Source organism: Cavia porcellus, unplaced genomic scaffold (assembly GCF_034190915.1).
Source record: "Cavia porcellus strain 051 isolate PalLab524CR breed Dunkin Hartley unplaced genomic scaffold, mCavPor4.1 scaffold_33, whole genome shotgun sequence".
Classification (NCBI taxonomy): domain Eukaryota; kingdom Metazoa; phylum Chordata; class Mammalia; order Rodentia; family Caviidae; genus Cavia; species Cavia porcellus.
The window spans coordinates 26,456,793-26,483,848 of record NW_026947516.1 but is presented as its reverse complement, the minus strand read 5'-3'; the positions used below and the strand labels follow the sequence as shown (position 1 = coordinate 26,483,848).

The 27,056-nt window shown below is 35.1% G+C and overlaps 1 protein-coding gene across 5 annotated transcripts in view; it reads right to left on the bottom strand.

The window, feature by feature from the left end:
• Nucleotides 1–27,056, bottom strand: part of Pola1 (DNA polymerase alpha 1, catalytic subunit) — a 301,421-nt gene that overhangs the window by 138,815 nt on the left and 135,550 nt on the right. For 4 of the 5 annotated variants that reach the window (XM_063242945.1, XM_063242946.1, XM_013148942.3 and 1 more), the window contains exons 33-34: nucleotides 18,884–19,062; nucleotides 16,819–16,950 (exon numbers count right to left, since the gene is read on the bottom strand). In XM_063242945.1, coding sequence (XP_063099015.1) covers nucleotides 16,819–16,950; nucleotides 18,884–19,062 — 311 coding nt within the window. Of the gene's footprint in view, nucleotides 1–1,501; nucleotides 4,301–16,818; nucleotides 16,951–18,883; nucleotides 19,063–27,056 lie in introns of those variants that run through there. The other variant, XM_063242947.1, reaches the window with a different exon arrangement.

Below are 27,056 nucleotides of genomic sequence, written 5' to 3'. Positions count from 1 at the left end.
AAGACTCCATTATTGATGTATTTTTACACAAGGGAGAACATATTGTCTTGGTCTTTAAATTCTGATGTTCAGTACTAGCTAAACATGCTGTCATGTGGAATTGTATTTTACACTATGGTATTTATTTTGCTCTCACAGTCACTAATCGAACCATCGCTAATACATGTTTTCTGGTCCAAGGTACAGTACTTCTTTTACACAGTTGAAGATACAACAATTTTGCTGTCTTAAATCCATCTCTTCAAGCTGCTTATTTTGATTGTCTACTTTAGAGGAAAAGGCATGATTCCTGACTTTAAAAAAGTGTATATATATATAACCAGCTTGATCAAGTTCTAAAGCTCTTGGATCGTAAACCAAATTTTACAAAAATACACACAAAATACTAGTACACATTTTATATAATCTTGGTTGGGGAAATTCGGCTCCATAACAGAAAAGGAAATAAAGATTGCTTAGAACCCATTTCCAAAAACATTATAATATCATTTATGCAGGTCAAAATTTGATTTGAAACAGATTCTTTGAGCAACAATTAGACACCATAGGTGTGTTACTTAGAAGTTTAACAAACAGGTTCTTCAAACTTCCAAAACATGCAATGGATTAATTTTAACATTGCCAAATCCTAATTTGTATTTTTCCAAACAACCCGTCTTTTCTTTCTGTGAAACAAATGTCGTGATGGATAACAGACATTAACTTCTGATTACCAGAGTCAGGTGAAGCATGCATTTAGAAAAATGAGTTGCTATTACAATGCACATGTTTATAAATACAGAAATGGAACTTCCAGTGAGTGTGACTTCACATAAAATCAAATGTCTGCCAAGTCTATGGCATTGTAATAGATGTTTTAGAGGGGTCTCATGTCAAGACATGGTCCTGGAATGATAAAACAACTATAAGATTAAAGCCAAATACAAAGGCTATGTGCCTGGCTCTTGGCCTCAACAGAAACAAGGGAGATAGAGATATAGGGACAGGGTCATAAGATTTTGAAAGAGGCACTGCTGGCCAAGGAGGCAGAGTCGGCTTACACAAAGCTTTCCCTAGCACATGAGTTCAATGGCTTTGTTTTATCTGCTTGGTTGACTATGTTTTACAAGGTTCCAAGTGTTGCAAATTGCATTTCTACCAGTTTAAAAAAAAGGGAGGAAAGGAGTTTAAAAAAAATACTGCTGTTCTACCAACTGCTAGTGATGGCCTGATAAAAAGGTCATGTAAACTCTTATCCATTCCGTTGGTCTAGCTTATTCCTGCAGAGTTGCTTATACTACCAACTTCAGACTACAAATGACACCCTGCATTAGTACTGGTCAAACATTTAATTTTGCATCATATACTCAAGTTATCTTCTAAAAACTGAAAATAGCATTTGGAAAGTGGATGGTGAAGAAAGGTTCCCTGAAAACAAGGTAATTCTATATACAATTCTTTAAACATTTAAAGTCCTTTGTTACTGAACTATATTATTCTAGTATATTAGGTACACCACAATCACCAATTAAATATGGAAGAGGAAAGAAATTGTAATTGCTAAAGGACTGAATGTGATAAGCTTTACTGAGGCCTCTAGCAGAAGTCTGAATTTCACATTCTATTATCAGTCACTCTCCTACTTGTACTGATTTTCCTTAATACACCATCAGTATCACTGAGCATATGATCCATACACATAACAACTCTTTGACAGGAGACAAAAGCCAACTAGGCCCATCACCCTTCTTTCTGTAACAGGAAATTTGTGCATACCAGGGCTAGGTTAAAAAAGCACACAAAACTAAATATACATGGTGCTAAGAGCTTCTCAAAATGCTATTTTTGAGTATTTAGTTATGGTGACAACAGGAAAGATATGACTATACAGTTTTTTTTTCTTTTTTTTTTTTTCATTTTTATCGGTACCAGGGATCGAACTCACGACTGCCTGCTTGCAAGGCAGGCACTTATTGCCGCTGAGTTAAATCCCCAGCCCTGACCATACAGTTTTAAGAGACTCTAAAGGTTTGGGGATGTAGCTAGTGGTAGGGTGACTGTCTAGCATGCCCAAGGCCCCAGGTTCCATTTCCTGCAGAGACAGAGACAGATATAGAGAAAGAGATGGGTGGGGAAGGAGTGAATGAATGAGTATGACTGAGTATAAACCAGCCATGGTAAATGCCATCACAGAGGTATGTACAAATTATGGGAGTGTAAAGGAGAATAAGACATCGTGCCAGGAGACTTAAGTGGGGGAAGCTTTCCGGAGATGGTGCCACTGAAGGCAGCAGAATTACACAGGGATGGAGCATTATAAGTGGTGAGGTAAGGTTTTAGGCAGAAGACAGCAGAAGTGAAGGCACAAAGGCAGAGCAAAGCACATGGCCTACAGGGGACAATGAGGATATAAAAGATAAGATAGGTTGGCCTGGGTTCTAATGCAATGCTTTGTGACTTTGAATTTTAATCTGCAAGAAACTAGAAACCACAGGTAAGTTTTTCAGCTGAAAGATGACATTCTATTCTGATTTGGAAAGAAAATCTTAAAAACAGTATGGAAAATGGAATATGGGGAAAGTCCAAGTCAGACAGATTAATTAGAAACTAAGGATGAGATAATCAAGGACTAAATCAAAGCAAGGAAAAGGAACAAAAGACAATGTGAGAGGAAGAACACACTATAACACCATACATCCAAAGTACCAAACTTCACAGACTTCTGTTATACTGGGTTGGGAGATATTGAGGTCACTGTTCTACATGCATCAAGAATATTGTGAGGAAGGCATTAAGTAAGAAAATGCTTTGAAATTGGCAACGCACTGGGTAATACATGATGAATATTAACACACTGGAACCCGCTCCTTTTAATTTCATTTGTCTCTTTCTTGAAGACATTTCACTATTGGTAGATGAGAGCAGGAAAAAAATCCAGTGTTTAGGAAGGAGGACCCAAATATCTATCTGCAGTCCTGACAGCACCTATAGATGGATAGCTAACTAAAAAACAGACTGCAAATCTTTTTGATAATTCTCCCATGAAGTGTACATTTTTATCTGTTAGTATGCATCTATAGTACATAATCTGTACATTCCTTGTGAGGAGTTAGTACATGTACATAACACATCTTAATTCCTTTTTTCATCTCCTTTCCCTTCACAGGGTCTCACTATATAGTTCTGTCTTGCCTCAACTCACTATGTAGCCTCAAATTCACAGCAATTCTTCTGCCTCAGCCTTCAAAGTGCAGGGGTTACAGGCATGTGCCACCATGCCTAGGTGGTTTGCAAGAGTTTGGAATTCCCACAGGAACTCTGAAGAAGCCCAAATCACTTCAAAAGATGGACAGTCCAATATTACACTCAAGTTCCTATACACTGAAAAAGTTGCACAGTCCACTTTCTGTTATCTGATTCCTATGAGGAACATTGGGAAACACAAAACAGTCCAGGGACTTTCCCATTTTTTACTTTTGGATCATGCTCATAGAGTATTACACCTATATAAAAACTAGGCACTTCCTACAGATGGGAACCTTAAAACAGATTTTTAAAAAAACTGTGATGAGTAATAGTACAGGTTGGGAGGGTATTGACTGTTTTGCAGCTCCCAGAACCAGTTAAAAAGGCTGAAAAGACCGTAACTTCTCTGCATACATAGGATCAGATAACACAATGACATCACTATATGGGAGTTCTCCTAGGAAAGATACAGGGAGGATGAGATTTATATATACAAATATTCTTTGCTTACATTTACAAGTCATGCCCACAATAGAGAAGAGACAAGTTGAGGCAATGCTAATTTGTCAAGAGGCAGCAATATACCAGAAGGCTTAATAAGGGTGGTAAATTCTAAGACTATGAAAATATTAAAAGATTCAATGAGGTTTTGGCTTTCATAAAATTATTTCTGGACACAGGATAACTCATCTTGCTTTAAAAGTTTCATTCCCTTCTCATCTGTAAGTACACAATCAACTTGATATAGTATAAAAACATGTATACTTTTTATTTTCATATGTAGTCAATACAAATAACATTTTAAATTACTTGGAGACTTTTAAAATCATTTTTAAATTTTTATTTTATGGAAAAAAGGAAAAATAAGGTTTTTATTGTTGTTCTGGAGATCAAACCCAGGGCCCGGGGCATGTTAGGTAAGTGTTTTACCACTGAGGTATACCTCCAGCCCAGTGGTTCTTAAATCTTACAGTAGAATTCATCAAGATGTATTAATGAATTTAGTAATCATATGGAAGAACTTTCAAAAATCCTGATACCTTGGGCCAGGGATTTAGCTCAGTAGCACAAGCACCTGCAAATGCAAATGCAAAGTCATAAGTTCAATCCCCAGTATCAAAAAAAAAAAAAAAAAAGCAAAACAAAACAAAACAAAACAAAAAAACTGATACTCCAGAAACAGAGACCCACTTCCTTTGCCTGGTAAAGACAAATATATGATTTTAGAAATATTAGAGAGAAGAGAAATTACAAATGTGGCATTTTTAGAATGTTCTCTATGTTGTACCATAATTTGTTTCCCCATATAAAAATTTAGAATGTTAAAATGTCTCAGGCAATATCAAGATTTCTAGTATGCAGGTATTTAATTCCAAAATAGGAACTGTATCTCCATGATACTCACTCTTGGTAAGGACAATATTATAATTCACTGTTTTAAGTTTTCCTTTTTAAAGCAGCTCTATTATTTCAATAAAAACAATACATGTCTATTGTGAAATACTCAAATACAGAAAAGTGATGCAAAAAAAATAAAAATCACCTACTACAATGTTCATTACTCAGATATAATTTTTGCTATATATTAAATATCCTTTTAGAAATCTCCAAGGAGATATATATAAATACACACACACACACATACATATATTTATATGAATGCAGATTTTACAAATGTGACATTGCGCATATAAGCTGGCATCCTAAAACTCTGACAGTATTCTGTGGCCAAATATATGAGCCAATAAACACAAATTTACAAAACAAATTTCAAGGACTGCATATCGATAATGCATTTATCTAAATTCTTTTTTATCTTTGACATTTCATGCATCCTCAGTACCCGTTAGAGAAACAAGATTTACCCACAATTTTCTGAACTACAACAATATTGGCACAAAAATTATATTACTTCCATATTTTATAGTATATAATTTGAAACCCAAGTTTAAGACAAAATGATTCCTTAGGGATCAATCTAACAAAATGCACATAGGACTTATATGCTGAAAACTACAAAATGCTAATGAAAGAAATCAAAGATGAATTACATAAATGAAACAATGTTCACAGATAAAGAGTTGACATAATAAAGATACTAATTCTCTCCCAAATGATAAAAACTGAATATAAACTCAATACACATATTACCAAGACATTTTGTTACTGTTTATCAAGACATATTGACTCTAAAGTTTACATAGAAATACAAAAGAACTAGAACAGCTAAACATTTTCAAGAAAATACAATAGAGGAATTATTCTGCACAAGTCTTACCATGAAGTTATAGTAATCAAGACTGTGGTATTGGGCTGGGGATTTAGCTCAGCAACATTAGCGACTGCCTGGCAAGTGCGAAGTTGTGAGTTCAATCCCCAGTACCAAAAAAAAAAAAAAAAAAAAAAAAAAAAAAGAGAGAGACTGTATTGGCAAATGGATAAGCACAGAGATCAATGGAAGAGACTAAAGGATCCAGAAACAGACCTACACAAATACATTTAAATGTTTTTTGACAATGGTACAAAACAGTGCAAAAGAGGAAGGATAGTCTTTTCATTTAGTATCAGAACACTTGGATATACATAGACCAAAATGGAAAAAAAATGAGTCTTGCTCTAAGCCTCATCTTAGACAAAAATTAACACAAGATGGATCATAGCTTTATAAATAAAAATTTGAGTTCTCAACATGAGATGAAAAGCACAATCTATGAAACAAAAGATTAGTATACTGGACTTGACCAAAATTAGAAAGTTTTATTCTGAAACACACTGAAAATAAAGCAAGCAATACAGTGGGAGAAAATATTTGCAAATTGTATATCTAATGAAGGACCTATATCTAAAATATATTAAAACTCAAAACTACAATGAGATAGCACTCCACATCTAGTAAAACACCTACAAAAAATGCCAATAATATTAAGTGCCTATGAGCATGCCCAGTAATTGGAATGTGCGTATTGCTGCTCATAGAATAAAAAGTGACACCACCATTCTGAAAAATAGTTTGGCCATGTCTTAAATGGCTTCTTTCTGAACAAGTAATCCTACTCCTAGGTGTTCATTCTAGAGAAATAAAAATTTATGTTCACATATAAACCTGTATATGAATGTTCATAAAGCTGATTTTATAATTTCCCCAAAGTAGGAACAACCCAAACATCCTTCAATGGGTAAATGGGTCAACAAACTGATACAGCCACACATGAAAAGAAAAATTTCTAGTGATGACAGGCAGACTTAGGAGTTGAAAGAATTAGGATTGGAAAGAAGACTGAAATTATAAAAAAATAGCAGGAAGGAATTTTTAAGAGATGGGACTATTTTGTATCTTGATTATGGTGATAAGTGCATGAATCTATCTATGAGCTAGAATGAAACAAGGTAGGTTAAAATGGATGCATATTTGAACATAGTAAAGAAAAATTATCCCTTTAAGGGACTTAATACCTAAGTCTAATTTCTAGAAAGCAGGAATACCAGGTATAATTACTTGAGGTTGCAATGGTTGCTTGTGTTGTAGTGGTTCTGTCTCCCTGATCCAATAAAAGCAAGTAGTAAGTTGAAGATATGACACGTTTCTTCCCCAAATCCTCAGAGCTAAAACACTTCATAATAAAACTCCAGCAAGACTGTTAAAATTTTTCTGATATTCCTTGGGGAAATTGTCCTCAAGATTTTGTTTTATATTTGAACAGTAAGTACTTACTACTTGGTTCCAGGCACAGAAACTACTGATTACAGTTGGATTCTGCACATCTCTGGGATTGGCAGTAGTTACATTTTATGTCTTTGTCAACACTCACAGAACTGTATACCAGAGTGAACTTTACTATATGTAAACTTAAAAATAAAATTTCAGGGCTGGGGATTTAGTTCAGCGGCATAAGCGCCTGCCTGGTAAGCATAAGGTCGTAAGTTCGATACCTAGTTATATCAAAAAATATATGTATTTTCAAACTGAAGCCAATACTCACCCGCCCATAAAAGGCAACAAATGCTCACTGCAGAACACTCTGGATAACAAATACAATGATGGAAACAAAAATCACCTATATTCTTACACTCAAGATAATCATTGAAAACATTTTGGTGTAATTTTCTATTTCCTTATGCACGTGCCTTTATGTACATAGTACCTTTATCACATAAATGAATCATTCCTTGGTACTGGTGTGTTTTCTCCTCAACATTTTTCTCACTTTTTACTGTTTTGCTTCCATTCTTAAAAATCTTTTTGTAAACAAAAAAATAACAACAGTTTTAAAATAGGGTAGTAGGAGAGTACCAATAATTAACAAATTGCATATTGTTATGTTCATAGTAGTTGTTCCGAGTACAAGATATAGGCATGAAATACTGTTGAAAAAATTTAGCACTAACCTTTCTTCTCAATGAAATAAGAGAAACTAGCTGTATAAGTATCTTAACTATCTGAAGATAGTGTATGTGGGCTTTTAAAGCCCACAACTATTTTCAGGATATCATTAAGACAATTATTGGTCTTTCTACTGGGTTAACATTTTCACTAATGGTGCAAACTCATGGGTAAAGCTCTTGCCACATTAGCATCAATTGAGACAGTAGTGCCAAATTGTAATGTTAGTGACTGTATTTCTCACCATGAGGCACTCACAATAACAAATGACTAGACTAGCTTCTCTTAAGAATACCCTTCCAGGTAAGTGTGGTGGCACATGCTGTAAGCTCTCTGGGAAGCTGAGGCAGGAGGATCATAAGTTCAAGCCCATTCTGGGCAATTTAGCGAAACAGTCTCAAAACAAAGGTGTGGGACTAGGGGTACAGTTCAGTGGAAAGGTTCTGGGTTCAATCTCCAGGAAAGAGAAAAGAAAAAGAGAGAGAGAGAGAGAGAGAGAGAGAGAGAGAGAGAGAGAGAGAGAGAGAGAGAGAGAGAGAGAGAGAGAGAGAATAAACACGAACCACTGTGTCATACAAATGCACATACTCAGCAAGAGAACTTATTTTTCTGGGAAATTTTAAATTTTAAATAGGTTTCTCCTGACTCTGAACTCTCCTTTGATCTTTCTTTGCTGAACAACTCCTGGAAAGAGGTTTCTTCACATTACTAGATAGAAAGCTGTGGTTGGGAGAAACTGTCTCCCTAAGATTAACTGTCACTTCATCCATACGGTTTCTAAATTCTTAGTATACATATAGATTTAAACTCTGACCAGTTTTCTTTATGCCTGAGCAGCTACTTCTTGCCAGGATTCCCGAACACATCTTTGCTGGTGGATGGACACTGTAGTCCTGCCAGGCTGAGCTCCTGAAAGCTGGCCTAGATTCCCAGCTGCATCAAGAGCTCCTCAAACACCAAAAGAATCCTGAGCATCAGTGTAGCCTGAAGAAGGATGGGCCCCTCAGAAGAAAAAAGTTGCGTGGGTTACTTTAGAAAACTGCCCACCCTAAGAACTACAAGTTGGGGCACAGTTTAAAGAGTTAGCGGAAGTGCTAAGTCAGATGAGCTTTTCTGAACCAGGACAAAAAGTTAAGGCACTGCTTTTCCAAAACAAGCTGAGGCCCACATGCTACAGGTCAGTGATGGAAAATCTCTTAAGAGCTTTCAACAATACAAACAACCCACTGTGCCAGGGACATCATAGGATTACCAGCATAGTTTATAGGTATTGGAAGGAACATATACTAAAGCTACCCCTGACTATGCTAGCACAAAACAAACTAACATCTATCATTTAGAAAAGACAGCACTCTAATTTTTATCAGTTTAATTCAGCCTTTGAGAATTTTTCTATGGTGTCTCAGAAAGACAACTGAATCAATCCTCATTCAAACAGAAATATGGTTATTTCATTTATTGCAAGACTAAACTGGACAGGGTCATCTGGAAATTCACATTGGCGACTATCTACAAGGGACCAATTTTCACCTGTGAACCGTAACATAAACTCTCTGGACAAACCAAATATGAAAGACAGTCATCACCTAGGGTGCTCTCCTCTTCTCTCTGCTGACATGTGCAGCAGAGAACTGATAGTTCCGCTTTGCTCCCTGAAGTCAAGAAGGTCAATGATGTGAAAATCTCACTTCTGAAAGGTTAAATGAAATCTGTTCTGGTTCAATTTCTTACTTTACTACAAGAGAGTAGCTCTACATGACGGGAGTTAGATCTGTAGTTCGGTTTTTCCTAAATACACAAGGTTAGAGAAATCAAACTGATGAAAGCATTTCTACTGGTTTGGCACAAATAGTTTTCATTTTTACCCACTTGTTTTCAGATATTTGACAACTCCTATGGCATTTTGTCAACATTTCAAACACTCTCTAATTTTCCTGTAAGAGGCAAGCTGTATCAGGAGGTGCTGAAACCCCAGGTTCAACACATGTGGCTGGACTAGTCCACTGCTAGGTGGTTTTAACTAGCCTTCTGGACAGCTGCCCCAGTCAGCTAGTGACCTAGCCTAGGCCATACTAATGCCCAGGGGTCTTCATTCACTTTTCTGTAAGAGTGACTGCAGCTGAAGACAGTGGGTAGTGGGCAATCATAACCAGCTATCTTCCCAGATATTATGAACAAAATTCTAGATTGGGCTCCCTTAGTCTGGTCACAGTCCAGTTGCTATGTGTGATCTAGGAGAGTCATTTGGTATCAATGGCCTCTCAGAATATTGTGAACTCATTCAATAAAACTTACCAAGCACCTACTAGTTTAGGCATAATGATACATTCTGGCCTTGAAGGAGTTAGAGCCTAAGGTCTTTCTCCCCAAGATTGACTTTGAGACCTATTCATGAACAATGACTAGGAAACCCCCATATTGGCAAACTGAAAGGAGAGCCAAGAGGAAGCACACTATGGTACCGTCCTGACGGTGAGAGAGAGAGAGAACAGCAAGAATGCATATAACAGGACACTTGAGAACGACCGGGGCAGCAAGGTGCTGTCCTGGGTCTAAACCTTGGGACATTCTGAGCCCAAAGGTACACAGCTGAGTCACACTCATTAACTGTTATCTCATCAAAACAATGAACATTCATAATGAGGTCTCTCTGTGTGTGCATTTTCGAAGCAATTTAAGTATGCTACCCCATACACTTCTCTTTGTGACTACATGGTTCAGGTATTTCTACTATCATTTTATAGGCTAGGAAACTGGCTTGGAGAAGCTCAATAACGACCCCAAGTTATAGAGTTGGTAAGAGACTGGACAAGAACTCTGTACTAGAGGTATGAGTGCAAATCAAAATGTAAGGCTAGCAATGGCTAGTGTGATAACTGACAAATGAATACGGAGCTTCAGAATGCAGGAGACAGAAAGGCAAAGTTTGAAGCTATTAAGTACCTCCACTTCCAGAAAAAAACTTAGGAGGGCAGATTTACCTATGTAGATATTGACAAAGAAAAGGGAAAGACTACAGTCCAAGTTCAGGTCTTGTTGGTGACTTTTGGTCAGTTCTCAATAGACAACAGTTTTCTCTATGGTCTAGGTGCCAAGAATTTGGTGTGGGTCTCATTGTAGTTCCCAAGGATAGCATTGTAGTTCAGAGCCTCCCCAAACATGGTCCATGCCATAAGATTTTGATTAAATAAAATCAAATATAAAGAGGTATTCTGATAAATATATATGGTACAGGTAAATATTGGTTATTCTAAAATGGGAAAAAGTCAAGTGGTACATAAAGCTGTTACATGACCCTATTTACTTAATTAGAACAATTTACAACAGCTTTAGTATTATACCATGATAAACTGTTTGTATAAAATATGTAACTGGCATGTTTTAGGGGACTGCATTTAACTTGCTACAGATGCTACATCACCCATCACTGAAACTTAAGTTTTTCTGCAAGAACATGCCATGACATAGCAGCAAAATGTCACACCAAACTCAAAAGTAGCTTGCTTGAACTAGCTTACAGTAATCAGCCATTTGCAAAACACTGACTCCATCAGTGGTGTGGCTGATGTTCGTTTATGCTTAGTTGCTCAATCAAATGGTGTAACGAAATAAACAAATGTTAATGCTAAATATGCTCTTTTTATTTTAATAAAATTTAGGACACATTCTAAGAATTCCTAAAGAAATTACCCTTGTTGAAGCACTGCTCGGAGGCATGGGATTGAGCTGCCTGTGAAGCTGAATGGGCGGGTTGGCTATCTATTGCTTCTTTGCATGTTTTCTATACCATTTATAATTATGCTGTTAAAGTCTTCACAAAAAAGAAACTCAATGTATTGTTTTTAAATGTTCTAAACATAAATGCAGAGGCAAGGAAATAATAATTGCAATACTGCTTAGAGTTTAAACTATTTTGAACTAATGTACCTGTGATACTACTGCACACTGAAACCTATAACCTAAAAACTATCAGCTCATAACACCACAGGGTAAGAAATGAGAAATTTTGAGGGTTATTGAACACTGAATATTTTCAGCAAAACAACAGAGCTACTGAACACCATGCATGCCTCTAAAACTCACAGATCTACCTGCATGATCTAATTCTGCTGAGAAATGAAAGACAACAGCAATGAGCAGCCCTATTAGGGACTTACAAGGGTGATGGGGGTTGGTTGGGAAAGCTGCTTTAAATCTAATTTATCAGGCTTATTTATTAACTTAGTTCTGTGTATTTGTAATAAAATAATTACTCTTTCCCAGGCACTGTTGGGCACCATGTATGGTGCATGCCCGTGATGCTAAATGGGTGTTTTTGTGGAGCAAAAGTATTCTGACCAGTATTTCACTCTGCCCTCATTGCACCCTTGAAAATAGGTAGTTCCAACGCAATCTCTGGCTTATTAATGACAACCATTATACCTAATGGTTGTCATAATAATGGTTATCATTAATACTCTGGGCATTATTTTTTAAATTTTTTAAAAATTTTTTTGATTTTTAAAATTTCTCATAAAAGTGGTCCAAAAGAGATTAAAAATCTGCCTTCTGTCACAATTAATATACAAAGAGGCAAAATGTAAGGACAGAGCAGGAGTGAGAAGGTAACAATTCCCACTTTTCTTTGCCATGTTCCATTATTAGAGAGAGACTCTTTTAGTAGGACAATGAAATCAAATTTTAGGCAGGATGTTATCTGCATCACAACAATAGTATTTCTGATCAATGCCTCTTTAAATGATACTTGGTTTCAGGAGAAAACAAGGCTACTGAGTTAGAAACAGGCATATACTGAAATTTACAGTAACCTGCCAGGTAAAATATATAAGACAGAGTAACAAGAACTTAACTTATTGTCACGAACATAAATACTGTGCTAATCTGAGAACTTTATATACCATTAATAAATCATCTGGCAGCATGATAACAGTGTACAGAAAGAATTTTTTTAAAAAATAGCAAATTACAACCTTTATTTATTGATTACTTTGCCAAACATTACACTACTGGAGAGCAAGGAGCTATGGCAGAGGTCACAGACAAGACATCAAAAAAGGCGTAACTCCTATCGTAAGGGGATAAAGGTATAATCCAAGAAAATTTGGGGACTATAAAGTCCATAACTAATTTTTAAGGAATCATCACCAATTCTGGCCCTGACAATTCGTCAAGGATTATCATATGCATGGCACTTGATAGCCAGTGTTCGTGTTCATCTGTTAATTCTTTCAGGTGGAATGCCAGACCAATCTAGGGCTAGCAATATCTTGATATTTAAAAATCAGAGTGAAGAGTTCTCAGAAATGCTAGACACACTAGAAGGCTAATGAGGAATACATTTTGCCCTGCTAGAACACTCATAAACCTGCATAAACCATCAATGAGAATTTAGGAACATATTTGAGCTGATTCTTACCCCTGTATCTTTTAGAGGTTCTACCTTTAGAAAAGAATAGCTCTTTAAGTATTAAAATTAGGGCTTAATGTACATTATAACTAATAGTACTTGAGACGAAAGTAAATGACCCACTACCCCCTCCCAGGTACCAAGAGGGGTTACATTTCTCATTTATCAGCAAGTCATCAGGGCAGGCCAGCTTCTCAATCTGAGATTCTCTCCTGTGGCTGCTTCTTGGTCGATTGAAGGAAACACTTCAATAATGAACCAGCTAAACAAACTTCCCAGCAGCACTTGACAGAGCTACACCTATTCTTCCCATTTCCAAAGCAGTGGAGAATTAATTACCAGTTCTATGGATCTATTGTAAGTATAATAGACTAAAGAGCTATCACAGACACATTTATTGTAAAAGCACAATCCCAAGAGTGTCTAGTGGAGGGCCAAAACGATTAACACAAATGCTTTGTCAGATCAAAGATAAAACCTGCACCGCCCAATTGAGGAATGAATTAGAACAGTGGGTTATCTTTCAAATTAACCAGGGCAGTTAGTGAGGAAAATTTCATGAAAGTGTAATTCTTAGCCTTTGTGAATCCACACAGCAGGCATTCTGCCAGCTGACAAGATGATGAAATTTTCATGCTTAAAAAAGCCCTCTTCATTCCCAATTTAGATTAGCTAGTGCTTCTCTCTGCGCACGCATGAGTGTGTGTGGTGCACACATGAGTGTGTGTGGTGCATGCATGTGTATGTGTGAATGTTGCTCTTCTAGAGCAGTATTGAAGAGGGATATAGGTATCAATTTTTCACTGCAGAACTGAGTCTTTCAAAAACATCACTAAAAGCTTACAGATTAAATTGGCTTTTCATGATATTAAAAAATACAACCTTAACTTGGTAAAGAAGAACAAACAAGGATCAGAGCATGAAATCAACTTTGAATTATAGTTCTCTGAAAGTTCTTCAAGGCTCCCCCAAATTTCAAGATAAAGTGCAAAGTTTTCTTCTTCCGAAAGAAATGAATACATTACTTATGTCCTTGCTGAATGCTTTTAAAAATTTTTTATGTGTATCAAAATTTAAAATGTTCTAGGAATTGAGAATTTCAGGGAATCAACAATACATGGTTGGACGGTAAAAAAATACATCTCTTCTACTGAAAGAGCCAATACTAAAAGATTAAAATATGATAGTAGATTGATTTTCAGATAACTATACTTTTAAAAATATCTGTTACATCATTTACTAATTCAGTCTGGAGTACTGATTCATAACAGAAGATACCAAACTATGTGACATATCTTGCCAAAATTAAAGTGATTTAGATTTATACTTTGTTACACTAAACATTTCTGTCGTCCCCCCCCCCCCAATCTAATTTCTCAGTAATCTAGAACTGAGCTCCTTGACAGGCTTAGGGTTTGGTCAAGCACCATATTCCACTTATCTTCTTCAAGTTTCTTGCTTCTTGAGATGACTTCTTTCAATGTAGGCTGCCTTCCCTTGCAATGATTTTAACACTAAAATAAAAACATTTGAGATTCTGGTCCTTCTTCCATAAATAATTATGACATTCAATGGATAGTATTTTTATGTTACAAAATATAAAGAAACATTTTGGTAATTAGCTTCAGAGAATTTAACCTCACTCCTTAACATCAGTATCCTTGCCTCCAGTACATTTGATATATGTCTCCAGTTGTATTATCATTGCTGTGATGCATCCCACTGAACTAACTCAATCAGCATTACTCAAGGACAAAGAACAAAATAAACTCAGTTCCATGGCCTTCTACTAGCAAAAGTTTCTTTTAAGTTTGGAGTCAGGGGGAAATAGTACAGTCTACCAATGAAGTACAGTAAAACATAAAGGTGAGCTTTTTGCATAAATTGCAGATTTGAAACATTTCCTTAGCATGGGGCTGTGAAAAGAACAAATAATGGATTTCTTTCTCCACCATTCAATCATGGATGATTAAGATCAGAAAGCAGAAAAAAAAGTTCCTAATTTTGAGGATAGTCATATTAATCTTCAACTGCAGGAGTGACATTTGGGCTATTTAATTACAAATCCTTAGAAAAGTCAATTAAAGAGGGAGTTAAGTACAAAAAAATGGTGCTTGTTAGTGAAATGGCTGGGGTACAAGACACTTAAATGCTCTAGAAACCTTGTATTAACTACCTAAAAATAGGTTACTTGACTTGAAAAATACTTTCATAACCACCACAACACATACACACCTAATTAGGTGAAAATTCAATCTTTAAATTCAGGCACATTTCTAATTATAGAGAAGATCATTTTTCTGTCTATCCCCAACTTAGTCAAAACAAATGGTTCTTTCTTATAGAAGGAAATAGACAAGTTTTTTCTAGTATTAACATTGCCATGGTAAAGACTTTGATAGACTAAACACAGAGAGAAAACTCAGAATTCTTCTCAAGAGTCAAGCATCATACTCTGCTCAAAGAGGCTGGTAAATGAGAAGCTGAATAGTTTTGATTTGGGCTCTTTATGCTAAATAAAGGCCTAACATTTCAAGTGCTGAACGTTTCATCTACTGCGGAATGTGACCCCACAGATAACCTTTATTCCTATCCAACTGTTCATTAAGTGTAGCAAAACACTACTTGCTAAAACTTTCCAGATTTCCCTAAAATGCAGACAAAATTATTATTTTAAAAAATCCTCAGGGAAACTTACTTGGCTTTTTCTTTTTTTACAACTACTTCTACACCAAAATCAGAATACTGGAACTCTATGTTTTCACTCTTCATCTTAATGACTTAATATTTGTCTTTTACATAATGAATTCTACATCATGTTATGTGAAATAATCTCTTACTATTTCACAGGAGATGCTATGCAAGAAAATGTAATGTTATACATTATTTAACAAGTAAGAAAACACAGAATGATACTGGTAATGGACATGAGTCTTACTGCAACTTGAGCATTTTTTGGTAATACCTAGTTGATGTAGTTTCTTTAAAGAAGATAACAGTGAACTTTCAAGTAACAGAAAATTTGTTTACACGACAAATAAGGTAAGGAAACACAAGAAAACTCAAAATGGGAAATGTGGGGGCCTTTTTAATTTTAAAAGAGCTAAAATTCATATGAAATGTGTTCAAAACAAAACAAAACCTTGAATAAAACTAAGACCATTCACTCACTGTTCTCAGACTTTTACTATATATTAATGAAAATTACACATTCTCTCTCTCTCTCTCTCTCTCTCTCTTTTGGTACAGAGGATTGAACTAGTGCTTGCCAGCTAGGTGCTTGTGCTGCTGAGCTAAATCTCCAGGCCAATGTTCTTTTTAAAACACCAGATAAATTGTACTTACATTTAAAAGGTGTTTGTTTTGATCTCCTCAGAAAACTAGGCTAGGAAACAGTTTAGACTGCCACATAATCATAAAGTATCAGGTAGTGGGCAGTTCATTAAAATCACCACTCTTGATTTTACAGTTCTACTTGCCTAAGGCAGGCAATACTGATATTTTTCCTTCTCTGTGATCGCTTTATTTAGGTAACAATACACAAAAAGTTTCTTTCCTGATTTTGTTACTATTATTTAAAATATGGATCATTAATGAAAGAGATGTTATGAGCATGAGAAAAGCAAATCATTTGTATCCTACTATGCCAAAATTACATATTTGCCAATTTTTATTAATAATAGTCACCAAGAAGTCTCTCCAAAGTCTTTTCAAAATTTCAGTTTCATAAAAACCAATAAAACAAATACTACACCTCAATAAGTTGTATAGGTAAAAAAACAAAAACCTCATTATAAATACTTACATCATAGTACTTTTTAATGCATCGTCTGATGTCCATAATCAATCTGTTGCTCAGCTGTACTACAAAAGTCAGAGGTGAAGCCTTACAATCAATATTACTGCAACGATATAAGCTGGGCTCCATATCAGTTCCCTACAGAAATCAGGACAGACAAATAAAAAAATTATCATTACTGAAAAGTTATGGAAAGGTTTTTGTGTTAAAAATCTACATGCTCCCTGGTGTACAACATTTTTAATTTAATTTATTTTATTGGTTAAAGTTTTAAATTATTTTATTTTAAAAAGAAAAACAGAAAAGGATAGAAATAATACAGAATTTCAAGAAAGAAAAAAGTAGAGAATTAACACTAGTTAATATATTGCATATTGTTATCTCAGAACTACTTGTTCAGGTTACAAAATCTAGACACAAAAGTGATCAATCAAACAATGGTAGCACAAACTGTTCTTTTTGATGAACAGAGAGATTAGTACTATAGTTATAAACATTATTTTCTCAACTATTTTCCTGGCAAAAACCCCTTTAGTTACATAGACCTTCCTTTTTTGCCATAATCATAATGGAGTAAGAAGACCAATGTAAAACTTTAAAATCACTATTTTTACACTCAATATATGACAGATTTTATGGGTAAAATAATTTTTCCTCTGAAAGTACAGAAAAATCATATTATTTGAAATAAACATCCTTATGAGATACTGATCAAAATTTTAAATTTGCATTCATTCATTCATTCTAACCTTGAAGATACAGCAAGAGCTCTTATGACATTAGTTTGTTTTCACCCTATCAACTCAATTAGAATAAAAGCTAAAAATTAACATTTTGTGCCACAAAAACAGTGTCACTTATTGTTAGATTTGCAAATCTAAAATTTTTGTTTCTCAAAAAAATGAAATGTACACAAAGGGGAGAGAGGCAGGAGGGGTAAAAATATGAAAGAATAACTATAGGTAATTGAAGAAAGTGTTTTGTTATGTTGTGCTTTGTTTTAAACAAAGACAAAACAAATATATAGGAAAATTGTTGGGGTTTCTGAAGCATTTGTTTTCCTTCTGGATACTTTAAACATCTTGGTTTCCTGCTCCAATCTGGTACATAACCCTATCCGCCACGCTAAGCAATTCCAGGTGGAGGAGATTTTAGAGCTTGACATCGGCTCTTCCACAGTTAGCCCATCTGCAAGTCGTCAAGCCTCCATGCAATTAACTATCTTATTTACAGCTGTAATGAAGCAAAACTCAAGGATTTAGCAAGTATTGCTGATCTGTGTCTGCCTCTTCCTTGCACTTGCTTCCAAAGACTGCTTTGTTTTGAGTCAAAAAAATGCAAAACATTTGCTGTTTGTCCAAATTAACTTAAAATAATTACTTTTAATTTAGATAAGGGATTTCTTTTCTTTGGGTTTCAAGGTTTTACAGTTCTCCTGCCTACTCATTTGCCAATGGCTAGTACATATACAACACTAGTGGAATCAAGTAAACTGGCCAAGTGTCAAGTCCTGATCCAAGGTCAATGATACATTTTTTGGCAGTACTTCTTGAGAGGAATGTCTCCCTGTGGCTTTTTAAATGTCTGATATGCAAAGACAGCAGAAAAGATAAGAAAACTACCTTTGTCAAAAAGGAGGTAAGTGGGATGTGTAAAGATAAACAAAAACTTCCCCAAAACACTTAGTTCCCATTAACTTGATTTAAGATAAAGGAAAATATTGCTCTAAGTCTTAATGAATCAGGGTTGGGAGTGGAGAAATACAGGCTACTAATTAAGGAATTGCAATAAAAATACTTTAAGATAATTAGAATTTTTAAGTGATTCCATTTTAAAACCAAGGTCAAGCACTCTAAGAAGGCAAAAACAATAAGCATCTTCAATTAAACATTAAAGCAGAAATAAAGTAACTTACAAGGGCAGAATTCATATTCTTTAAAGATACAAAAGCAACATTCAGGTGGGTGCTTTCCCTTTTATATCCTTGTCAAGCAGGGGACTAGAGAGAGGAGGGCAGTTTATACAAATTCACCTACAAGATCAAAGAAGGAACAAAAAAGAAAGAACTAACCGAGCCATCAAAGACACTATCATAAATATTCTCAGTTCCACACGCAGGACATGGACATTTGAATTTTTCACAGTCCCTGTATTTCTCTTCATCAGTGAGTTGTGCTGGGCCACCAAGTAGAGCATCATTCTCTTCGTCTTTATGATAATGATGAACTCTAAACTGGGCAGGGTCAAGTCCTAGTAATGTAAATCAAAAAACAAATTCAGATGGCTATTTGTCCAAAACACACCCCAAAAGAAGAAAACTCTCACAGAAGAATGGTTTTTAAGTTCATATACACATACATGATAATTTAAACTCAATATGCACAAGAGACTTACCTTTTTACAAGTGATTATAAATCAAACAAGTAATTACAACAATGCAATGCAGAAGTATGCCAGTGGACATGTAGATTCAGAAGCCACTACTCTTATAGTATGTTTTTATTATTTTCTTAAAGTCACAATGAAAAGCCTCAATGAAATGTGCACTCTTATTAAGAAACACCATTAAATTGAAAATAGAATAAAAATTCTACTAAGGAAACAGGTTTACTGCCATTACAACTCCTTCAAGAGTAGACACAACTGCTAACCCTGATTTCAATGCAGTGGTCGATTTCATCTTGGCTCAATAGTTAACAGCATGTAGGTTGCAATCTAATTCAGTGGTTAAAATTCAGTAGCAGCATCTGAGACAAACTGTAACTTTTTTTGGTGTTTGGAATTCAGAAATTTAAAACATGTACAAAAACAATGAATCTACAGATTCTGTGAGCTGACAATCCTGAAACCAAACATACTGTCCATATTTTAATCAAAACCATTAGAAATCAATTGAAGCATAGTTTATGCTATCTTATTTTTAAACATTATTAAAAGAAAAGAGAATTTTAGGCCAGCTAATGTTCCCCTTTCTCACAACATATTTATCAAAATTACTATGTGAATTTATACTGAAAGAAAATTATCCCACATTATTTTCTTAAAACGATCACAGCAATTTCTCAAGTTCTAAGTTTTTGGAAATCTAAGGGAAGAGATCAACTTTTTAAATTATAAACATAAATAACATAGCTAACTGAGGAAAAAGTTAACAAATATCGTAATACCTCAGAATGTTTTAAAGCTAGCAATAGCTGTATAGGTAGATAATCTAACAGATGTATCCAGAACTCAATGACAAACTCTTAAGTCCCTTTTGGTCAGTTTTCAAATGACATCAAAAATCATAAATACATAAGGCCAATTTTCAAACAGTGGAAAGATTTCAAACAAAGAATAGATGTGCAGTCTCAGTTTTCTCACCTGCAAAATAGAGGCAGCAACACTGACCACACAGTTAAGAAGTTTGTATGAGACAACAAAGTATAAACCTAGTTTTGTGATGTTTATACTCTGATGCAAAAGCACTCAGTAATTGTCACTTGAAAGGAAAATAAAATAAGGAATAAATATCATTTAAACTGAAATCACCCCAGATTATACATTTAGAAAAACATACGACACACATGCTCATGCTACACAGAGCAAAATTCCTCTTTGGAAAAAAAAGTATTTCCTACAGTGACATAATATGATAAAAGCAAAGAATAGCTATTCAGAATAATTTTAAAAATTGTTCACCAGTGACATAACATGTGTCACTTGTCCCCAGGACTCCTCTACATTTTATTTTACAAGTTACTTTTCTCCTAGAGATAAATAACAAATTAGAAAATTTGTGGAAATACATACCCTCACAATTAAATATAAGGAAAGGCAGACAAACTGAATGAGACCATGCCAATGAATGAGGTCATTTTTCTTCCATAAGAGATAACTGTTGCTAACTCATTAAACTCTAGTTGTGAATTCAAGTGTACTCACATAATGCCTTGCTTTATCTGCAATTATGACAAAATAGCTTCACCTTTTCTCTGTATGACTGCTAATTTCCAAGACCAATATTAATAAAAAAGGGAAAAATTAAAAACAAGGTTGCTTTGAAAGGTAAGCCGCCTTCATAGTCCAAAAATCAAGAAACAAAACAATGACGGTTCATTCATGCACAAAATTGACTGGCTTGTGCAAAAGAACCAACAGAAGTTGCGCTCTGCCCTTCCCCACCAGCGATGGTTTGCTCCAGGCACCCAAGCACATGAAACTGCCTGTACTGGCCCAGGGTAGCCTGCTGGCCGCAGAAGCCAAAAGTGGTCTTGGCCCATCTTGCTAGTCGGAGAAGTGCCCCCAAACCGGCTGAAAGTTGTAGAGAAATGCCAGATCTTATGAAATATACATCTATTCTCAATGTCCATTTTCACAAATGCCTTTTATCTTCCCATGACAGTAATAAGGCCAACTGGCCTAGTTAATGACTTCAGATTTATTGAAGAGGCTTCAATTGCAGCACTTTCTTAGTCCTATTTCAATGCTGAATTTTAAAAATGTAAAGAGAAAAGAAACTGTAATGATCTTAAATGATCCTTATCCAAATTACTTGAATATAAAAACATCATTAAAGTATGATTTTCCTGAAAGGATAACTGCAAACAGGCAAAGTAAAGAAGACTAAATTAAGTGTGTGTGTGTGTATATATATATATATATATATATATGGCCATGCTGACTGAATCCTGTTTGAAAAGATGGAAATTCAGGCTTAAACAAACCCCATACTTTTCAAGATATAAATTTATTTTTCCTAATCCTCATGAAATTGGTAATAGCCTATTTTGAAGTTTCAACAGACTTAAAAGTTTTATTGCTTATATCACAACTCTTTAAGGCTAGAGTGAAACACAACAGGGAAAAAAAAGTATCTGGTGCTGCCACCTAGAGGTAGAGATTTTGAATTTTAAAGTGTGCAAAACAGTTGCTACATAAAGCTCCTTTTGTAATCACTGTCACTCCAAAAGTAAACACTTCTGTCAGAAATGACATTAAAGCAAACTCTTCATCATCACATTTTCCCTACATGCATATACATTGTATAATTAATATTAAATTGCTCACCATAGAGTACATAACTGTATTAGTCTTGGAACAGAAAATGTAAAACTATATTCCAAATTCCTTACCTCTTCTACTGGGAGCTTTCTCTGAGCAACTGGCTTAAAGAAAAAACAACTTTATGCCCCACTTGAGAAAAGTAACTTCCACTTCTACTAGACTAGTTTTTGATAAATGAATCATTTGGTCAGGCACAGAATAAAAGGAATAACCTGCTTGGGCTTTGAAAAACCAGTTATCTGGAGGAAGAGCAGCTGTGGCTTCCCCCCACAAATAAGCAGAGATGATGTATGCTTTAATTCAATCCTGTGACTTGTAGTGATCAAATCACTTGTGCTAGGATGGGAAGGACAGAAGAGGTAGTGCAATGAAATTAAAATACTGTCATTTATAATTAGAAATTTTCTAGGATCTCGCATTTTTTGGCAACAGGATCAAAGCTCTCATGTTTCAAGAAGTATTTATAGACGTAGCATCACAGGCATTGGGGTGGATGAGTTAACAGCACTGTTTTTACTTAAGATAACCACAGTCTTATCACACATATCCTTGTCGTGACATCTGGCCCAAAATTATTTTTTTCTACCATTACACTTCTAACAATTGATGCTCGATTTTAGAATGTTCTCCTGTCCCTATTCCCAAAGAGTAAATAATTCATAATTCAAAGCATATGACTATTTGAGAGGCTGATGCATTTGATCAAATATTTTCCTTCCTCCGAAAGACAAAGTGGCCTCTATTAATATAACTGTTAAAGACTACAGTAATGCTTTTTTAGTTATGTTCAAGTAATGTTCAAGCAAGTGGGAAAGGGAAAATTTACATAAATGAAATACCAAGTGAATAAATCAAGTAACTAGTATTCCCAAGCAGTTGTTTATAATATGAATCATTTAAGCCACTGAGAAATCTGATTAAAAGAATCGATCTCTCTTGCTACCTCCCTTTACAGTACTGGAGATTAAACTCACCATCACACTGAGCTATCTCCCCAGCCTATTTTTATATTGAGACAGGACTGAAGACCCAGGCTGATCTTAAACTTACGAATCTTTCTGTCTCAGCTTCCCTGAGTTCTGGAATTACAGGCATGTACCAACCACACCTTGCTTTTCAAAGGAATTTTACTGTGAAATTTTTCTTTTAAGAAGTTTCACTTTTAGGGCTGGGGATTTAGCTCAGTGGCATAAGTGCCTGCCTTGCAAGCGCATGGTCGTGGAAAAAAAAAAAAGAAGTTTCACTTTTGCACAAATCTAGGCTCTCAAATATCTAGACTTCACAGAGCACAATATATAAAATGCAAATATGGTATGACTAAAGAAAAACTACTCAGTGAATTTTTAAAACATGAAGGCTATATCCATAAAAAGCCCTATATAACAAGGTTCATAGTAGTTTCATTCATAACAGCCAAAAGTGAAAACAATTCACGTGTTCATCAATAGTACGTAAGAAATGGTACAATCTATTACAAAATACTACTCAACAATGAAAAATACTGATACAAGCAACAAGATAGATTTCCAAAATATTACATGAAGGAAATTTAAAGCAAAAAGTATATGCTGTAGGAAATCATTTATATAAAATTATACAACTGGAAAAACTAATGTACAGTGATAGAAATAAGATGAGCAGTTACTTTTGCAAGAGAGCATTGAACAGGAAGAGACATAAAGTACATTCTAGGGTGATGGAAATGTTTTGAGTCTGTGTCCTGATAAACTAATTGTTTGACACTCTTAAAATGTTAATATTTCATGATAAATTAGGTAAATCATATTTGAAAAGAAAAGCACACTAACCAGGAGATGTTTGCAGTATGTATTTCCAAAGAACTCATATTTAGAGTATATAACGAATACCTGCAAATCAGTAAGAAAAAGACAACCCAACAGAAAAGTGTAAAAAGACTCAAAGGAGCACCTCATAAAAGGAGACATTCAAATGGCTAAGTAGCATGGGAAAAAATGTTCAACTTCAGTCATCTAAGAAATGCAAATTAAAATCACAATGTTATACTAATATATAAAATGTAAAACATAGAAAATACCAAGTGCTGGTAAGAACATGGAGCATTTATACACTGCCAGTAGAGAGTACAGATTAGTAGACTCACTTTGGGAAACTGGTAGTATCTACTAAAGTAGAACATACTATTGCCTAGCAGTTCTGTTCCTAAGTACATACGCAACAGAGATATATGCCTATGTTCAACAGAAGGCATGTACAGGGATCCTCAAGGCAGCACTATTCCTGACAATCAAAATGTGCAAGCAATCTGTGAGTAGATACTCACACAGTGGGGTACATTAATGCAATGAAATTCTGTAGAAATGAAGTACACCTACAAGGATGTATCTCATAAAAATAAAGATAACAGTGAGCAAAAGTAGTCAGACCGAAAAAGAGACACAAAATATGTAATGTTCACAGTAAGAAAAACTCATCTATGATGGTAGAAGTCATAGTAGAAGCAACTTTCTGATTCTGGGGGCTGTAGAGATGATATCCGGAGACACGAAGGGGGCTTCTGGGAATGTAGTAATATACTGTTTCTTGAGCTTAGTTCTGACTACATTGGCACAAGTTTATGCTATGAAAATTCATCAAGCCATTCAGCTGGCGTTATGGCTTGTGTCTAGATGTCCCCCCTAAAGCCTCATGTGGTCATAGGTGGGGCTTTTTCACAGGTGGCTGGAATATGTGATGCTGGGATTGACTTATAGTGCAACACTAGTATCAAGAGCACTAGGATGAAGGGGTAAGTGCAACCCACCCTAAGTAGTCTGGATAAGATAAAAAGGGCAGAAAGACACTCTTCCCTTGCTTTTTTTGCTATCTTCTGGCCCTCATGAACTGTTTCTCTGCCATGTGCCACCCTGCCTTGGAGCCAGTCACTTATAGCCTAAAACGTCTACAAACTGTGAGCTGAACAAATCTTTCCTTCTTCAACTTTGGGTGTAGGATATTTTGTCTCAGCAACAAGGAAAGTATCTAAGACATTTAGGCTTTGTGCACTTTTCTGCATGCGTGTTACACTATAAAAAAATTTATACATAAAAAAGAAAAGTGATCTCTACTTTTATGATATACCTATGAATTTGTTTCAAAATGCCTTGAATCATAACTGGATATCAGCTACCTCCACACAGAGGTACGCAACATCATCTAAGAAGTAGCATTAGCAAAACGTCAAATTAAATACATTCAATCATTATATTTAACTAACAATTTACAAAAAAAAAAACGGGGCAGAGGAACATGTTTGAAGACAGCACTAAGATGTAATCAGCAAATTCTAGAGTGAGGAAATTTCCGTAAGACAAAAAAACCAATGTCTTTAACCAAAAAGTTGGGAGGATAAAAAAAAGAAACAAAAAAGAGAGTACATTAACTATCATATACTATAGACTCTGAATTCTAATTCAAACAAGGGACTTTTTCATTTTAAGTGTAGTCATAGACCAGGCATGGTGGTACAAACCTATAATCTCAATACTCAGAGAAAACAAGTCAGAGGATTGCAAGTTTGAACCCATCCTAAGCAACTTATCATGACTTTGTCCAAAAAGAAAAGAAAAGAAAATTAAAAAGGGGTTGGAGAGTAGATCAGTGTGAAAGATCTGGGTTCAGTCTTCAATATCACAAAAGAGTACATATAGTATGATTAAGGAAATACAAATATTTACTGGATAGGTGATGAAATGAAGAGGTTGTGTATAATACCATAGTTATGTTGAAAGAGGGAAAATTCATTTTTTATAAATGCAAAACACAGCATAATAAAATAATACTATTTAATTCACAGTAATCAGGGAGGGGGAAAGAGGAGTAAGATTAGCCTATGTATGTATTTTTCCATAATAAATTTTAAATACAATTTAAAGATAAACAATTACTGTATAAATGGCAGACAACTAAAAACTGTCCTTTACCCCAACAAGACTCTCCCTAGAACAAATGCCAAACTTCTAATCATTTTAAAATAACAGGTAAACATGGGGTTTGTGTTGCCTTATATACAATTAACTCCTCAAAACTTGACAGAAATAAAAACTAGTGGATTATACTCTCACAACTTCAACTAAATTGCTTTTAAAACCCTTGATGATACCCCTGTGTATAAATTTTAACTTAATGAAATGTGATCAAGTGGAATATCTCTTATCTGAAATTCTTGGGAATAGAGGTATTTGGGATTTCTGGTATACTGGATTTTAGAGTATTTTCATAATATATAAAACGAGATACCTTGGGGATAGGACCCAGGTCTAAACATGAAACTCATCTGCATTTCACACATAACTTACACAAACAGGCAATATCTTTAGTGTGCCTATATGCTGACTTTGACCCACCATCTAAGGTCAAGTGTGGAACTCTTCATTTGAGGCACCATGTCAGCTTGAAAAAGGTTTCAGATTTTAGAGCATTTCAGATTAGTATGCTCAACATACATCTTAGGGAAGCAAAAACTTTAAAAGTATCTCCTTTCCTATTTTTAAACCTGAGAAAAGATGATAGGTAACTTTAGCTGTAAAAACATTTGGAAAATAAGGTAATACTAAGCAGACAGAAATTTTCTTCTCTAATAACAAAGCCCTCTTCTCCAGCTGTGCTGATAGGTTGGGATTGGGGGATACACCAGCAAGACCTGAGGTCCCTAACCACTCACCTTTTTAGAAATAGTAATTGTAAAAACTGTGTTATTTTTAATAAAATAACTATTAACGTTTTTTATCAGTCAATTTACCACTTCAACCCTGTCTTATTCATATATGTATGTAAATGTGTATGTGTGTGTATAATAGATTAAGTATCTGTGTATTGAATAATACTGTATTGAATCTTTTCATTTATTATCTCCTACCTATTTTTCTGTAAGCAACACAACCCTGACCACGACCAAGGTGAAGACTGAACTCAGAGCCTATACATGCTAGGCAAGTGCTCTACCATTAAGCTACATTATCAGCCCAAGCAACACAATCTTTTTTGTTTTAGTCTTTGAGACACAGTCTCGCTATTCTAAGTACTGTTATGCATAAAATATAAATTTATTAAAAAATGAAATTCAAGAATGAACTTTATACTATTGTCATCACTGGCCTTGTTTGCTAGGTACAGAAGACTATTTGGATGTTTGAGCATACTGTGAATATTTCATCCACAGAATATAGAGAGCTTTCATT